Here is an 18462-nt window from a genome sequence, read left to right as displayed (position 1 = left end):
AACTTAGAATCTACAGGGAGTTAAGATTATCTGGTGTCTTCCTGTAGAGTGATTAATGTTAGACTGCTTCAGTATCTTGTTACCTTAATTTAAAACTTCTTGAATTTCACACAGGAGAACTCCTGCTTCAGCTTGGCAGACTTGAAGAAGCAGTTGAAGTCTACAAAGGACTGCAGGAAAGAAATCCTGAAAACTGGGCTTACTACAAAGGCCTAGAAAAGGCACTTAAGCCAGGTAATTATTTGATATCTTGTAGTACCTGAACTTTTTCTGCATATTTGAAAATTATATATGTATGAAAAACTTGTATTGCTTTAAATATTAAAACTATTATTTTAAAAGTCCTCATTTAAGTTTTCCCTTTTAGTCATAGTGTGTACATGTTGTCATAATGCTGGGGTTTTTTTTAAGAAAGACTGGAAATATTTCTGGTACTGTCGCTACCCTTGTCTTATCTAAAATCATAGAATCAAAAAAATGCAGTAGTCTTTTTGTGTGGTTGAAAGAATAGAATTATTTCCTAGAAGACAGTTTCAATTTAGAGTTTTATTTTACTGTCTGTTGTCTTATGTTGTAGCTTATACAACTGAAGGGCTTTCTTCGAAGATTTTGGCACAGTGATAAGGCAAGAACTCAAAGACGAGAGATTAAGCAGTTAGTCTTAGGAAGAGGAATTAACAGATACTGAGTACCCTGGAATCATTTAGTGCATCACTTTTAAAAACAGTAAAGAGGAAATTGATGTTCTTTAGGAAGCATAGAGCTTTTAGTTGATATATGTATCCTGATCCTATTTTTAACCAGATACAAATCACTTTCCTTGCCCCCCTTTCCCTTCTTGCCAAAAAGGAAGGGAAAAGTAAACTGGAAAATTCTCTTGCAGCTAATATGATGGAGAGGCTAAAGATCTATGAAGAGGCCTGGACTAAATACCCAAGGGGACTAGTTCCAAGAAGATTACCATTAAACTTTTTGTCTGGTAAGTGCATTTTTGCTGAGCAGGTAGTGATCAACACTTGTGTTTCTGAGATGCTGTTTTAACAGCATAAACAGTCTGCAATTGATGAGTAATGTCTGGTAAAACAAAATCAACAGGTCTTTTTCCTCTCAAGGTGAAAAGTTTAAGGAATGTCTGGACAAGTTTCTAAGGATGAATTTCAGCAAAGGTTGCCCACCAGTCTTCAATACTTTGAGGTCATTATATAAAGACAAGGAGAAGGTGAGTGTTTTTAACCACTTTTTACCTGTTCTACATGGTAGCTGTGGTGCATTGAAGACATAAAGGAGACTTTTCTTCAGTGTTCACTCCATCAGCACTGCTGCATGTTACAACCTGGTATAGCTAAAAAAAAAAAGAAGTACATGCATACATCAAGCAAGCATACATAGTCTTGTGCCAACTTAGTAAATGTAGAAAACTCAGATTTACGTATTCTAAGCTGTGTAAGTGTTCACCAAGGGAGGCTTGGCCTTAATTTGTTGAAAATAGAGGTGAGATTGAGTATACATATTGTTCCCATATGTAATGTAATTCAGGATATTGCAGAATTTTCTTACCGAAAATAACTAATTCGGGTAACACCAAGTAGCTGAGGTTGAAATAAAATACCATCTGGCCCACAGATTATTTTTTGTGTGTCTTGTCTTGCATGTGTAGGTGGCAATCATAGAAGAGCTCGTGATAGGTTATGAAACCTCTCTAAGAAGCTGCAGGTTATTTAACCCAAATGGTGAGTGCCAAGACTGTTGTGCTTCATGGAAGTAATGCCTGGTGTAAGCATTGTGTCCATTCAGAGGTGGGGAACTAGTGGGGAGTGAAGAAATAGAGATGATTTTTTTCCTCTTTTCCCCCTAACATGTAACTCTACCATAGCTGTCAAATGTAAAGTCTGTGTTCAAAATGTAGTCACTTGTTCTGAACTTTTTTCCCGGATCCGTGAATTTGGTCATCTCTTTGCAGTTTTGACTTCAGATATTCTGTTTTAAAGACTTGAGTTTATTACTGTTCAGGAAGCTTAAATTTGAAAGCTACGTCAAATCTTTAATTACTGAACATCAAACAAAAAAGAACATGCACTAATAGCACAATCTTCATGGAGAAGTAGTTTTTGAGCTTTTGTTGGAGACTGGGTTTTCTGTTCTTGGAGGTTCTGCACATCGATTGCCCCGACTAAGGGAATACTTGGAACAAAATGCAGCTCCCTTCTGACCCACTAACTCCCTTTCCCTTAAAACCACAGAATGACAAGGGAACAGGATATGCTCAAGTCTTGCATAGACTTAAAAGCTAATTTACTTACCTGGACCCAGTTGGTTGGAAGCACTCCCAGGTCTGGTGTGACAGCCTGATATAGTGGCAGAATTAACTTCAGTGTGTGTATTTATAGCACTCTGCTTCTGGCATGTTGTTTTAATAAAGTGATCAAAAGAACCTCTCTCTGTTCTACTCCCTCCAGATGATGGCAAAGAAGAACCTCCAACCACTTTACTCTGGGTCCAGTATTATTTGGCTCAACATTATGATAAAATTGGACAGCCGTCCCTGGCTCTAGAATATATAAATGCTGCTATAGAAAGTACTCCCACTTTGATAGAACTCTTCCTTGTGAAGGCAAAAATCTATAAGGTAAGTGTGGCTTATCCTTAGTGACCAGAGGTTATTCATTTCTTATGAATGTGAGTTTTAGTGATTTTCTAGTTAAGGATATTGTTTAGCTACTTGGGAGCTTTTTTTTTGCTCCATATCAATAAGCCCCTGTGAAGGTTTTCAAGTAAGTAAAGGACAAATGTACAGCAAAATGTAAATTCTCAGTTTAAAAACCACACTGATAAATTTGAGTCTTTCATCTATTCTTACCCGGGATTATTTAACTACTTAGAAACAGTTTCCCAGCTACACTGTGATATTGTATCAGAATGGGATTATCCAAAGCAGTCCTTTAAGCATTTTCAGGAAAAACATCTAGTGCTAAAAGACCAATAATTCCATAATGAGGGAAAATAATTTTACTGCTTTTTTTAATTTAAAGATCTATTGCTTTTGAAGAAAGCTATTTATTAAAAAATGTCTAGAAAGTTAACCAATTTGTGTTAAACAGCGAGTAGATAAAATGTGCATGTTTTATAATTACTGAATCTGACTCAAATTTCTATCTCTTTAGCATGCTGGAAATATTAAAGAAGCTGCAAGGTGGATGGATGAGGCTCAGGCTTTGGACACAGCAGACAGATTTATCAACTCCAAATGTGCAAAATACATGTTGAAAGCAAACTCCATTAAAGAAGCAGAAGAAATGTGTTCTAAGTTTACACGGGTTTGTTGCTTTTAACTGCGACTCTTTTGGATAACGTGACCCTAATCCCTTGTGGAATAACTTTGTGTTTTAACTTTGCACTCACCTTTACTGTAATGTTTAAGTTCTGTTTCAGAGCAACTGTCTTTTCTTGCTTCACTTGTGGTAGTCCATAGCAGGGTTTGAATTATTCTAGGATAGGCATGATCCATAGCATTAACTGAAGAGTCTATAAAGCTTGGATTTGGTTATTTTTGCTAGGTAGGAAAAATACAGCATGTTTGTTTTAGAGAGAACTTCTGAGTAAATAATTTTTTCACAGTAAGCTTTGGGTTTACTGTTGATTCTGTAGGATACTTGAAAGATCTGGTAAAATTGCCCATGTCTCTTATAAGCTTTTTTTTCTAATGATGATAAGTTAGAGAATTCAAACTTCTCTTGGAACGTAATTTTTCTGTGACTACCAGGTGAAAGGCTTTCTGAGATGTCTTTCTTGTGTGAATGAACTTTCATCCCCAAGGCCACATTTAACTGTGATGGAGGGAGACTGCATGTTACAGCTTTTTTTATTTTTCCATCTGCTTACACATGACCAGTTATCTGGTAGAAGAGGTTTTGCCTTGTGCGGATTGCTTAATTTCACGCATCACTTTTGTCCCTGCAGTAACCCATTCTGATAAGTTTGATGTTCACACAGGTTAGTTACTTTGTTTAAATTTACTTCTCTTGATGTTATTCTTTCATAACTGGAAGTCAAAGCAGCACAGTGAAGTCTTCCCAGACTATTTGTCAAGTGATAGTTTTAGGATACAGGTAATATCATTTATATGTTGTCTGTGGGAGACAGGCAACAAACTCTTGGGATCTACCTTCAAAGGTAAAGCCTTTTCTGTTTGTTGTCCCATTTTTCTCCTCTCTCTTGAAGAGCAGGAGAAACTTGGAGTAAGTTGGGTTGAATGGAGAGGAGGGGGAGCAGTTTTTATAAGGGGAAATCTGGAGGGTCTTTGTGAAATGTGTGCAGGCAAACATGAGGGCAGAGGAAGTTCTGTTTTATATAAACTCAGTAACTTTATGTGGGGTTTTTGATGCAAATCTGATATGAATTTAGTTGATTTGACCTCCCTCAATGCCTTAAGCAGCTTTAAGATGATGTCAAAAAAGCAAGCATACCAGTTACCCAAAATTGAACTTGAAAAGCATAATTTGATGATATAGCTCTGTGTAATCTTTTTATCTCTTTTTAATCTTATGTCTAGTGCTCAAATACAAGCTTCTTAATTAAAAAACAGTTAAAGGAGACCTAAAGTAACCATAATGCAAATGGAACTGACATTTTTTCTCACTTCTAGCTGCCTAAATCAGGCTGTTTTGAACGCTGCCTTTCTCTTTCATTGCTAAGCTCTCCAGATCCGTGCAAGTATATATAAATACCAGATTTGAAAGACAACTGTAATCTCCTTTTCTGAACCAGAAGGTGTCTTGAGTTAACAGTATTCCTTTTGCCTTGCCACTGCTCCCTAGTACTGATGGCATAAGAAATCATCTACTACTGCTGTCAGTTAGTACGCTTAGCTGAATCAGCAGTTCTCTGGAAGGTACAGATGGCAGCTTTAGTTAAGGAAAAAAAATATTCCTGCAGGATTTCCTGCAGCTGTCAGTGTCTTGCCATGTGCTAGAACTTTCCTGCCATTTTTTTTTTCATGCTGCAGTGTGTTACTTGTGTGCACACAGGGTTAAAAACACTGAATGAAGGTCTCAACTGAAGCTGAGGAGCCATCACAGTTAAATGGTCACTACCTGGCTCTTCGTTGTTTCTTTCTGACTCTTCCAGTAAATGTAACAAAGGTTTTTATATTTTTCTTAAATTGATGAACAAAGCAAGTCCATCTTAACTGTGGCATTTCTGACTTTCAGGACTCCAGTTCTGAGACTGAGCATTTCTTTAGATAGCATCCTTATTTGTACTTTTAATTAGGACAAGATAGAAAGGAAATAGCAGTCAACAAATGGAACGAGAGATTTATTTTTTTATGCAATGCTGTTTTTGCTTTTAGGAAGGAACCTCGGCAGTAGAGAACTTGAATGAAATGCAGTGCATGTGGTTTCAGACAGAGTGTGCACAAGCTTACAAGGCGATGAACAAATTCGGAGAAGCACTTAAAAAATGCCATGAAATTGAGAGAGTACGTATCCAGTTAAACTGCCTAGGTTGGAAAACACTGGCTTAAGTTCACTGTGCTGATATGTTTCTTTTCTGAGCAGTAAGAGTATACTTCATGTAGCTCCAGGAGAGATTTCGTTTCACGTTGGTTACTGGCAAGTTGATAAGTTTGCATTTCCTCCTAAAAGTGCCATTGTAAACTGGGTGTTATGAAGAGATTTTTTTAAAGTTATTTGAAGATCCAGAAGAGAGAGGAAAACTCTGAGAAATATTGGCAGCGTACATAAAAAATACGTATTTGGGTAAAAATAAAAACTAAATGTACTTTAAGTCCAGAAATAACATGACTGAGCTGACAAGCCCATTCATGAAGTAAAGGAAAACAACATCATTTTAGTTACTGTTTAAGCACTGTTTTAGTGGTAGACATTAACTTTAAAAAAAACTATCAAAAATATTGAGTATCTTGTCCTTAAAAAAAAAAATAAAATTAAGCTACAGTTTAAAAGAAGCTATTGGAAATATAACAACTTCTCAAAGTAGAAATCGTGTTTAAAAAAGGAGGAATACTCTCATATTAAATGCAGATCCATATAAGGCAAACAACATGATTTGGATCCACAACTTCAAAAAAAAAAAAAAGTATGGGTTTGGGTTTTTTAAAGCACATTAGGGTCTAGAAAAAGACCAGACAGCTGAGGGTGTAAATGAAGTGCTGAAAGAGCAGAACTTAGTAGGAAACTGTGCCTCTTTGCAAATAGAGAGGCTTTAGGAGTTTTCAGCACGGCTGCTTTTCTGCAGAGAAATATTCTCTGTGGAATATTCTCAGAGCAAATTATCAAAGTAACCTGGCCTAGTGAAAGGTGTTCCTGCCTGTGGCAGAGGGTTGGAAATAGCTGACCTTTAGGTCCCTGCCAACCCAAACCATTCTGTGATTTGCCAGGACCATGTTTTGTTCACAGAAATCCTTTAAATAAGTTAGATTCTTGTAAAAGAATATATCTATTGTAAATTGTCTTGGTTACCAGAAGAGCTTAGCAAAGCTGAAATAAAATGTTAATTTAGACCACCCTAAAAAACAAACAAACCAAAACAAAATTTCTAAGGAATTAAGTCACTATGTTTACTTTATTTATTGGATTAATTGATTGAAGGTGTTGTAAAGTTCAAAAATAAAATAGACAAATATGTTGAATTCAGAAACCATCAACAAAGCTTTGGTGTTCTGTAAGAAAAAGCAGTGCCTCTTAAATCCTTTAGTGGTGCCAATCATGTTTAGGGCAGTCTAGTTGTTAAAATATGTTCTGGATTTCAGAAACACTTTTGATGTCATCCTTCACACCATAAAAGATCTAAACTGTCTCAGAAAAAGTAGGAAGTTGATCTCATGGATTTAATAGTTAATTAATGGCTTGGAAAACAGAGTAGGAATAAATAATCAATTTTTACAAGAGAAGGGCTATATCATGGAGATCATTAAGGTATCTCTGTAGAGTTTCCATTGCTTCATATGTCAATAAATGATCACAGAAAAGGACTGAATAGTGCAAGGCCAACACCTGTGCTGTCTCAATAGTAAAAATGGCCCATGAAACATAATGTTCAATGGTGTAGTCAGTGAATGAGGGGCAAGAAAAATTCTGTGCCTATGCGTAAGTAGTAAAAGGTCTTGCATTAATTATTGCTACTCAGGAAAGAAATCCTAACACCATTATAGACAACACTGCAACAACTTCTGTGTTTGTGTGGAGCAGCAGTCAAAAAGACAAGTGGAGAATTAAGTGACTATAGAAATACTTTTATTCAATCATGTGACTACCATACTGTTTATGTCTCAGTATCACACCTCCTTAAAAACGTGCTGATAAAATATGCATGGAGTAACTTCAAAACAAAGAGACTGCACTTAGCTTGTCATGCTCACTGTTTTAGCCTCAGCTTTGACAAACAACAACTGAGTTTAGGTTGAAGTTGTATGAGATCATAAATACGTGTAGAAGTTCAAGAGGGGCATCACTTTTCACTGCTTCTCAAACAAAAAGGGATATCAGGTGATGACAAGGAAAGCAGAACTTGAGCAAAAGGAAGTACTTTGTCACACTACATATTATTTAAGTGTGGAATTCATTGCCATGGTATTTTGTGGAAGTCAAAATTATACTTTTAATTGAAAAAGAATTAGTGAAGTTTATATACAATGAAAGTAGGACGTTTTCCCCTTGAACTACAAATTGTCAGAGGGTGGTTGCTGTTAAGAGGCTGTGAAATGGGTGAATTTTGTTTTTGACCTAAGATGCCTTCTGTTCTTTTCACCATGACTTTATTTTTGGAGGGTTTTGTTAACCTTTTTTAACAGTTAGGTTGTATTTGTCAAACAGCAGAGTTTTTCCAAACAATTTCTTTCGGGAGAGCGTATTTTAAAAGTCCAGGTTAGTACCTGATTGTTAATACTGACTAAATAATGTTATGTTACGCTGTGTTAGCATTTTGTAGAAATCACGGACGACCAGTTTGACTTCCACACTTACTGTATGAGGAAGATCACCCTTAGGTCTTATGTGGACTTGTTAAAACTAGAAGATGTGCTTCGACAGCATCCCTTCTACTTCAAAGCAGCACGAATTGCCATAGAGATATATTTGAAACTTCATGATAATCCCTTAACAGATGAAAATAAAGAACACGAGGCTGATACAGGTATTCAACCCTCAGGATTTATTAATTATGCAGTTTCATTAATTAGTGGATATTTTATGAAGATCTAGCATTCTCGAAGTTGTAAACTGCAGCAGCCAGAAATAAAAGTTTTATGTAACTCAAAGCAGGTAAATTGTAACTTTGACTGCATGTAAAAGTAGATGTTCTGCTGGAAGTTAAACTAATGCGTGTTTTTATCTTGGTTATTAATAAAACAATGATGGGTTTGTAGTGAGTCGTAATTCTTAAGTACAAATGTGCTTGTGTTATGGAGTGGCTGTGAAAACATGGAATTCTGAAATAACAGATTGAAGCCAATGTGGTTGGTGGTATCTCTTTCTGAGCATTTTAAGAATATGCAAAAATTTCACTAGGTAGCAACTTAAATTTTATTGTCTGGCTCGTGATGTAAAAATTACTTTTAAATCCATTGATATATTTTTTTTTCCCCCTCATCTCTGATATGAGAGCAACTTAAGTGGCTTGGGGTACCTCAAACGGTATGAATAGAGGCTCATCAGTCCTTCAAGAGGAACTTGTCAGCTTTTAATATTTTTTATCTCAATTCATTTGTGTGGCTTTCAGTTCAAATTAAGACAGGTGGAAGTGTAATAGAATTTATTGCAGCTACTTCTGATGTGTTTTAAATTAACTCTCCCTATTCTAATTGGAGGGAAGAGAGGATCTGAATATGAATCAAATATGTCTGTAGGGCATCAGAAGCGAAGCTGAAATTGTCTATGCCAAAGTGGAGCTATTTCACCTTATTTTTGTTAGGCCATTTAATTACTACATTAAACATGTGTAATGCCTCAGGGAGAAATCAATGAGTATTGCTGTGCACTTTTACTCCTGGTGCTGGATTTGTGGAGTCATGCAGTAATTACTCTGTCCCACCTTCAGCATGTGGTTCTAATTCCTACTCCCTGATTCCACTAAGGAATTTGTGAGTTGTGGAGCAGAAGCACAGACTGTAAAGTAATTATTGATAGTAAATAAGTTTCTACAGAAGTAATGTCGGCGCTGCTTGTTAGTAGGTATGGTTTAAAGAAGGTGGTGGTGTTTTGACAACTGATGGAGACTGTTAATATTAGACATCAATGTTGTCTGGTTCTGCCCTTTGTGTGTGTACAGCGAATATGTCTGACAAGGAGCTAAAGAAGCTACGAAATAAGCAGAGAAGAGCACAGAAGAAAGCCCAGCTGGAGGAGGAGAAGAAGAATGCTGAGAAGGAGAAGCAACAGAGGAATCAGAAAAAGAAGAAAGATGATGATGATGAAGAAATTGGAGGACCTAAAGAAGAACTTATCCCTGAGAAACTGGCAAAGGTGCTTACTAATGTAATAATGAAGTCATAGAAATTGCTACAGAAGTTGCAGTGAGCACAGATAAAAATAGAAGGCCATTCAGATAACTTGTTTATTTTTTTTGGTATGGCTTCTCTTCACAGGCAGCATGTTAAAAAGAATTCTTTTCTAGGGGTAGTTTGTTACGTATACTGTTAGGATGGTGGAAATCAGGGCTTTTGTGCCTAATTCTGATAGGCACCGATTGAAGTCCTAAACATTTGCTACAGGTGGAACTGTTTTCATGTGTGTATTGCACTAACTTGTTGATTATACCCTATTTCTAGTTGGTCAGATGGAAGTCTTTCTATTGTGTATGTAAGATGATTATCATTTGCTCTTTTATGTCCCCTAATATTTTTTTGTTTATTAAGTGTAGTCAACCTGTGAAAGAGGAGCCATTGAAGCATTGAATGCTTTAACAGGATTTGTTTCCATTTGTTTTGATTGGGGAAAAAAAAAAGGGCTAAAGCAGCTGTAGTAGTACATAGTAGTACACTAGACTGAGAAGGATTTTGAGATCTGGATTAAGAGCTGTAGAGATACATGAAGGGGAGGTGACCCAGAAGGCTATTGCTTTTGCTAAAAATTATACCTGTAAGGAGCAGGAAAACACTTGAAAAATGTGGGGGAAGATAAGGAAAATACAGAGACTGGAAAAATTAATTTATAGCAATAGTAGAATAGTATCCAAGTTCTGATAGATACAGTATTCATTATGTTCACTTTACACATACAATGAGTATTATTTGCACTTGAGGTGGTATTTGAAAGCTGAGACAGTGAACTTCACTCTGTAGCCAGGAAGCAAGTGGCTTAAACTGCACTAGTTATTTAAGAATATTTTTGGTATACCTAATGTTTAGCTCACTGGCTGCAAGAAGCAGAACTAATTGCACTGCTGGTTAAGATTGAAATGGTCTCAGTGGTGTGTGTTGAAATTGAGTTCTGGAGTAGAGGGACATCATGAGATAGCCCAGAAAAAACTAAGCAGTCCCCAAGATTATAGGGAATAGTTGCATCTGTAATAATGCATTCCTTTGGCAAAACTAGTTATGTATTTAAGACAGAGTTGTCTGTATAATATAATTATATTCCTAAGTTAGTATCAGAATCATGACACTTCCAAACGCAGGTGGTTCCTAGTGCCAGAGGACCATTTCTGACATAGTTGATCACCTGCAAACAGTTTTCCTGAAGCAGTTGCCCCGGGCTTGTTTAGGTGTATAGCTTTGGCATTAGAGGCATAGCTTTGAAATCTGGTTTATTGTGGGTTCCAAATAGTTGATGTGCACAGTGACATATGTAAAATCAACAGCACACGGAAATGATGCAGTTGTTTTTATGGAAGGTGCTGTAGTATATGTTTAGCAGGAAGGTGTCTGTCCTTGTCTTCAACTCAGTTATTTGCCATCAAGTGTATCACTTCAACATTACTAAGTTGTTACTGACACACAACAAATTTATCTGCTTCTTAGAGGGTGGCTTATGTTCATAAAAACAAAAATAGGAAGGACAATAGACAGTTCTTGTTTGACTAATCCTGAATGTCTAGATGGAAGAGCCTATTAAGAATCCTTGCCTAGAATTAATTTGTGTTAAGGCTACCTGTTTACTTGATTACACTTGGTAAGACCAGGAGACCTTGGTCAATATCTAGTTGCTTCAAGCTTGCTGTTTGTATCTTGGCTGGGAATGTTGCCATGACCTAGCAGCTCTTAGGAACCCGTCTGAAGTTCACATCAGCACAATGTTATGGTCATTTATTAGTCATTTACCATCAGGCCTATGTGTGTAGGTTGTCGTGGACAGCCCTACTGCCCATTTCAGAGCAGGTTCAGCTCCAGCTGTGTTCACCACTGATGTGTGATAGAATGCAAAGACTTTTATCTCTATAGGAAAATGTGATTCGTAACCATCACAAAGCAAATTTTTAGACTTTTTATTCTATGTTTAGACACTGATGTTGAGTAAAATACGCAGAATTTGTAACAGAAGAGGTTCTAAGCATCTTATGCACTGCCTTAGGAGAGTAACTCTCTGTTTCAGGAATAGCTAATTTTTGTTGCTATAGAGTAGGTTTAAACTTTGACCTGGTTGTGTGTCACTTCCTTGAATCCATAGGTTGAAGCACCTTTGGAAGAAGCCATTAAATTTTTAACACCCCTGAAGAATTTAGTGAAGAACAAAATAGAGACGCATCTTTTTGCCTTCGAGATTTATTTTCGAAAAGGTAGGTGAGGAATCTAATGAGAGCAAGAAATTTGTGATTCATAAAGCTATATATTAGAACTTTAGCAAAAATTATTCATTGGATGTGAGGAACCAGTCCCTCTTGAGACACAGAACTTTTCATTGGACTGACACCCCAGCCACAAGCAGTCTGTGACAAACCAAAGTGTGAACACTGGGTGATTATCCACTTAATTGGCTGGTTAAATACATGCATGTTAGAAAAAACAGCTGTTGCAGTACACTCAGCTATAATTTCTTCTGATCATTCCAATTTCAAACACTAAATACTCCTGCAACACAAGGTAGTGAGTTTCCACCACAGGTTTTTAAAATTTCCCAACACTTTTTTTTTTTTTTTCCAGAGAAGTTCCTTCTGATGCTTCAGTCTGTGAAGAGAGCCTTTGCTATTGATTCTAGTCATCCTTGGCTTCACGAGTGTATGATTCATCTCTTCAGCAGTGGTATGTGTCTGTTTGGTAGGACTTCATCTGTACACACTTTCAGGTGATGCTGAACCACCATACAATCACTGATTTTTAGTTTACAGACCGTTATCACAGTTAATTCAAAATATTTAATACACATATTAGAAAGCCCTTTAAACAACTGGTTCATGCTAAAATTAAGCATGTTTGTTATGACTGCAGCTGGATTTAGGAGTTATTCCAGTATTAGTAAGTCTTTTCAGGACTGTGAGTAGTATGGTGAAGCCTGAAAGAGTGAGGGAGTGAAGAAGTGAACTGTACAGTGAGGAACCTTGCTTTTCTGCTGGCAGCCTGTGTCAGCGTGCAAGGAGAAGGCTTTGAATTCTGTCCTGATGGGGGCTACAAACTAGATACAGAACAGGCTTGTATGACAACAGTCTTTGAGCCTCATAGATTTTTAGTTAGTAAAGGTGGGACTGTATGAGTGTAAAAAAGCTTTGGCTTTTTCTAAGCATCAGAAAACTGTCATAGTTAAGCTTTTTCCAACCAGATCCAGTTATTTACCTTTTCAAATTTCATGCTTCTTTCGAGATCCTTTCCAATTATGTTAATAATGTAAACATGAAAAATATTAAATATATAAAGTATATTTTACTGTGATTACCTGTGCCCACCTCAGTTAACTTCTTTTTTCCAATTGAACAGTATCTGAAAGTAAGGATCTGCCTGATGCTGTTAGAACAGTGTTAAACCAAGAAATGAATCGGCTTTTTGGAGCAACTAATCCAAAGAACTTCAATGAAGCTTTTCTTAAAAAGAATTATGACTCACTGCCACATAGGTTATCAGGTACTTTGCCTTTATCCTTGTTCTGCCCTACCTCTGTATTTTCTGTGATTACCTGGCAGTGGTATCTCAGTGTCAGCCCTGGTGATGTTACAATCTTTCCCTCAGGAACTCGGTTTGAGTTCTTCTGACGCGACTGCCAAGTTGTCTCTGGTTTTCTTTAATTTTATCTTTGTGCTGCTGGAGTACAAATATTTGGACCTCTCTGCCCTATCTGTTGTAATTTCTGATGTCTGCTGAATGTTTTAGTGCTTTGTCTACCCGAGTAGGTGTCAAACTTTGTGCTCCAAGTGTTTCCATTCTGAACTACTGCTGGAGAGTTCAGTCCCCCTCTTAGTCCTATTAGATCTACTTTACGTTTGTATATAAGACACTTTTGGTCATCGACTTGGTGATGAATCTTATTTTTCCTCCTGTAGCTGCCAAAATGATGTACTATTTAGATCCTTCCAGTCAGAAAAGGGCAGTGGAGCTGGCAATGACCCTGGATGAATCCCTTATTAACAGAAATCTTCAGGTAACATATTAATAAATTGTAAACAATTTCTGGTGTATCTGTGGGAGCTTTATGCAAATTTTGGAGGTAAGAGGAAGCTGACATGGTTGCTGTGCCCTATGGTAAGGAGGTTGAGTTGTGAGAGGGAGGGGTGTCAGGTTCATCTGAACTTAAATGTTTAACATCCTTTTCACACTTCTAAATTAATTTAGTTTTGTGATAATATGAAAATAGCAACAGCAGAAAACAAGTTATTGCCACAGGTAGTGGGAAAACTTATTAAACACAAGAGAATTCACATGGCAAAAGATGCTAAGCTCCCCTGTAAGAAAAGACAGTAGTCTGTCTGAGCTTTGGCTGTCACACAGGTGACTGTTCACAAGAAAAAGATTGACTTAGGAGTGGCCCAGACTCTTGGAAGGCTTTCCATAGTCAACTTTCTGCAAGCTGTGGGAATTACCTGAGGTTTAGTAAAAGTTACATATGCACATTTTAGCCTTAGTGTGTAGTTTAATGAAAAGCTTACCAGATTTTGAATCTTTGCTCCATTCTGGTGGTCATGGAATAATCTCCCTGTACCACTTTTCCCCATGTTCATCTGGGAAGACTGTCAGTTGTGACTTGCAATTTACAGTATTTTAGAAAGGTAATTTTTCTTTGTATTTTCAAATGTTTCTTATAAAAATTAATAAACATGGTCTTTTTTCTTCTTTTAACCACATACTTACATGGCAAAACAGAGAAGGAATAAAATGTCCTTTGAGGGTTTTTTAAAGTTTTTTCTAAACTATTTCTGTATCCCAGACAAACTGTTTCCTTTGTATCATGTAATAGTGTACAGCACATTTCATTAGAGAGATTCTTTGGCAGGCTGTGCAAACTTATTTCTTTATTGTCCTCTTTGTCTCTGCACTCAGGAATTTTTTAGATGTATTGCAAGTAAAATTGGTGAACTTTACTATAAAATTGTTCTTCTGTGAGAAAAAGATCAGCATTTTCCAAAAAACATCTCTTTGGAAATAGACTGGGTTCAATAGAACTTCAATTTTTTTGTGAAGGATTTTAAGTTCATAGTATAATTTTTGGACCAAACAGAGAGGGGAAAAAGAGACAATAAAAGGCAAATTGCTGAGATTTATAAACTTGTTTAGGATGTTAAATATTCAGATCCTTTCTCTACCCTAGTTGATTGGTATGGGACACAAACTTGTGTGTTTTAAATCCTAAGTACATATTTAGCAGTTTTCGTAAGCTTGTGTTGTTTGGGTGCTGTTTTTTGGGATAGCATTTTTTTCTTTACTGTTTGAGTGATCTCAAAGAGGTTAAGCCAGATTATCAATAGATTTAGAAAACAAAAATTAATTTAGCGTTAACAACCTTCTTTTTGCTGTTTTTTTGCCTGGGAGTGGGATTCTGGGAATTGGACTGGGGAGAGATTAAAATGTAATCAGATATGCCTGGTCATTGTGGAGGTGTTAACTTGGTAGGACTAGAGGAAGCATTTAGCAACTCAGAGTGTATAAACATGCTGTATGCTGCATTGTGATAAACCTGAAAATGGTGAATTTTGGGTGCCAACATAAAGTAAGTTCTGCTAAACTTTTATAAGGGAAATTGAAAGTGCCCTAAAAATTGCGAATCAGGGCATTTGCTGAAAGGCATTTATGTGTGCAATGAGATCAAATTTATTACATTTCATTTTAGTAAAGACCAGCAAAGAGCAAATGTGAGCAAAAGGGGTTGTTGAAGAGAACTTCATAACCCCACAGCAGGAGGACAGAGCAGTTAATCTCAGTACACAGAGGAAATGAAAGCTATACCAAATGTCATAGGAGTGGGAAAAGACTGACTTGGTATGCTAATGCTTGCACACACAGCACAGGCAGATGTTAAATGCTGACAGGCTTTAGTGAGGCTCAGTAGGTTGGTTTCTGATGTTTGCAGTGCAGGTTGGAAAAAAAACAAACACAGGAAATCTCCTTTTTCTCTTCTAAATCATGAATAAAAATGGATAGGAAACTGCATATATCTGAAGGATGTGGTAATATCAGAGTACTTTGATTTGATTCACTAGTTACAGGCACACTTCAGCGACTCACATGACCTTAAGTGTTAAAATGTGGGGGGTTTTCCCTACCAGAAATGTTTTCACATCTAATTATGGTTATTCAGCTAATGCTGTTTTCACATCTTATTTATATTCCACAGTTCACAGAAGTCATTACTAGGAAATTATAGTATATGTTCTGTATTCATTGTTTTATTTGCAAACACTAAAGGTACATTATGTATTGTTGAAACAGTCAGTGTATCCCCCAACTGGTGGGGTTCTTGGTTGCCAATTAGTAAGAAAAAAAATTTTTTTAGGAAGAAAAGGAACAGGTGACAAATGAGTATTTTCATTTTCCAGTCAAGATTTCTAACTGGTTTTCGGATCTCTTTTTAAATGGCATTCTTTAAATCAGACTACCCTGTATTTCATGCTGTGTCTAATTAAAATGGCATTTGATGTTGAATAGGGGTGTGTAGCCCTCAGAGCAGGTGTGTGTCAAGAAATACTACTTTAAACTTGTCTTGTGAGTTTGCTCTTACCTCATGCAGCAAAACTGCTGTTTGAAACCTGTAAAAAATACTTAGGGTTTGTTTTCTTTGTAGTATTGTGTTTCTGGTTTGTGAGTGTTCAGCTGAATGTTTAAAAAAAACATAACCCTTCTTTATTTTTCTCTTTAATTAGACTTGTATGGAGGTATTAGAAGCTTTATGTGACGGTAGCCTTGGAGACTGTAAAGAAGCATCTGAAACTTACAGAGCAAATTGTCATAAGCTTTTCCCTTATGCTTTGGCTTTCATGCCCCCTGGATATGAAGAGGATATGAAGATCACAGTTAATGGAGATAGCTCTGCAGAACCTGAAGAACTGGCCAATGAAATATGAACAACTTTATTGGAAAAAAATGACGTTGGACCATATCTGGTGTATAATATTTTTGTCACGCACCTGCTGAATTGTTCTAACTTACACAAAAGAACAGAAGGAAAAAAAAAAACCAACCTGGTTGCCTTCAAATAGTTTTACTTTTTTTTTTATCCTGCTGACAAATATATATATAAAATATCTAACATATTACTGGTTATAGGTTGTTCGGTTTCTTAAAAATTAAAAGCTGCTAAAATTGAAAAAGGAAAAAAAAAAAACAACCCTTCTCCCTACCTACCTACCCACCCATGTTTTTAAACTAATTTATATGAGACCTGAAGGGGTATGTGTCCCTCAGAGCAGGTGTGTGGCAGAAATATTAACTTTAAATTTGTCTTGTGAGATTACTGTTATCTCAGACAGCAAAACTGCTGTTTTAGCACTGGATTCTTTCACTGAGCACAAAGAGTTGATGGGGCTTTAGCATCTGACTGATTTTGATACGGGGGATGATTGTGTCCATAGGAAGTATGCAATGCGAATCAGAATATACAGAGAAACCTGCAACATACGTGCTGTGTTGGGGGTGCTTGGACATACAGGATATCAAGCAGAATTAAGAAACATAGTGTGTTCAATAAGCTTGTTGTGTCTCTGAAATTCACTGTACACGATCAGTTTGGTGTTCTTGCACCACAGTTTTTAACTGAAAGAACCAGTTAAAACGGTCTCTCTTGGGATTAAACTTGGGGGAGGGGTGTAGGGGGGGAGGGAAGAATCAACGTTGCTGTTCTTGAGGTGAACTTATCAGCGTGGGTTGGCCAAACTTTTTAAAACTGTAATGCAAGAACCAAATAAAAATTATGCACTGTGATGTGGCACCAACTAATTAGAAAGATCGCATGCATTTTTCACGTAGAGTGAAAACAAAATGAGAACATACTATGGCTTGAAGTTGCAAAGAGGAAAACTCCTGACTACCATTTTGACTGATCAAGAGACTAATAGATTAAAACCTCAGCAGGCCTTGTTCATGTTATGCAGAAAAAAAAAAATAAAAAAGTGCTGCAGTTTAGATACCTCTGGAACTTTTCCACAGTGTCACAGGTTTGTAATACTTGAAGCCCTACATTTCTTAAGAATATATTTCTTGCTCAGTTGTTTCAGGCAAGCCCAAGACTTTGTAACTTTTAAGGGGCCCAAAATTTTTTTTCAATAACAGACCAGCTTCTTATTCCTGCAGTTACAAATGTAATTTCCTTTGTCAAACATAAGGTACCAAATATAATGCAATAAAACGTTTTGAAAAACAATTGTGTGAATATTTAAACCAATCTATGTTGTACTTTGAAAATGAATGGGTTTGCTAGAGTGCAGCTCAGGGTTGGCTTACTGTGCTGTCCAATCATGCTAACAATGTCACTCCTGATGGGTGGTCATCAAGTATAAAATGCAAATGCATTATATGTAAATACTGAATGTCTGGGAAGTCCTATAACACAGAATGCTTTGTTACTTGGCTTTTAAGTTCCACCAGTGTTAGGTTGAATTTTGTTTTCCAAGTCAAGCTTCAATCTACGAGTCTACTGTGTTAATAATATAGATAAGTGCTGAAATGTTTTCTTTTGTAGGTTCATCATATAAAACAGAGCAGAAATAAACTACAGCTTACAAAGTGAGTGCCTTCTTTGCTGCAGAAGTTGAGTTACAGAGTATCTGTCCTGTGGATACACAGCCTTCCTCTTCCACATCATGGGATTCAGCGATATTGACATGTACAGTTAAGAAATCCTGGAAGACTTATTGGGATTTGTAGTTTTTTAACTGTCAGAAGAACAGATTTTTGTTGTATATTCAGCTCCACCTTCTTTTCATGGTTAGACTATCCTTGTGTATGTTTGCAGTGTAGTTTCTGTCAGAAATGTAAGTTGTGTTGCTGTATTTGTATATTTAACCTGCTGGGCTTTTAGGGACTAGAATACCTACAGAGCCTTTACTTGAGTCTGGTATGTATGTCTTAATCTCAGTCATTTCTGCAGCCTGAGA

The 18462-nt window shown here is 36.7% G+C and overlaps 1 protein-coding gene across 1 annotated transcript in view; it reads left to right on the top strand.

Moving 5' to 3' along the window:
• Nucleotides 1-17729, top strand: part of NAA15 (N(alpha)-acetyltransferase 15, NatA auxiliary subunit) — a 37428-nt gene extending 19699 nt beyond the window's left edge. Inside the window, exons 7-20 of the mRNA XM_027652666.1 lie at nucleotides 115-234; nucleotides 884-979; nucleotides 1113-1219; nucleotides 1658-1730; nucleotides 2457-2626; nucleotides 3162-3314; nucleotides 5348-5476; nucleotides 7938-8151; nucleotides 9286-9479; nucleotides 11622-11730; nucleotides 12095-12193; nucleotides 12863-13006; nucleotides 13423-13520; nucleotides 16234-17729. Of these exons, the coding sequence (XP_027508467.1) occupies nucleotides 115-234; nucleotides 884-979; nucleotides 1113-1219; nucleotides 1658-1730; nucleotides 2457-2626; nucleotides 3162-3314; nucleotides 5348-5476; nucleotides 7938-8151; nucleotides 9286-9479; nucleotides 11622-11730; nucleotides 12095-12193; nucleotides 12863-13006; nucleotides 13423-13520; nucleotides 16234-16434 (1907 nt within the window). The 3' untranslated portion in view covers nucleotides 16435-17729. The remainder of the gene's footprint in view (nucleotides 1-114; nucleotides 235-883; nucleotides 980-1112; nucleotides 1220-1657; nucleotides 1731-2456; nucleotides 2627-3161; nucleotides 3315-5347; nucleotides 5477-7937; nucleotides 8152-9285; nucleotides 9480-11621; nucleotides 11731-12094; nucleotides 12194-12862; nucleotides 13007-13422; nucleotides 13521-16233) is intronic.
• Nucleotides 17730-18462: the final 733 nt, after the last annotated feature.

Source organism: Corapipo altera, unplaced genomic scaffold (assembly GCF_003945725.1).
Source record: "Corapipo altera isolate COAL_440 unplaced genomic scaffold, ASM394572v1 69, whole genome shotgun sequence".
Classification (NCBI taxonomy): domain Eukaryota; kingdom Metazoa; phylum Chordata; class Aves; order Passeriformes; family Pipridae; genus Corapipo; species Corapipo altera.
This window is presented reverse-complemented; position numbering and strand designations above follow the sequence as displayed.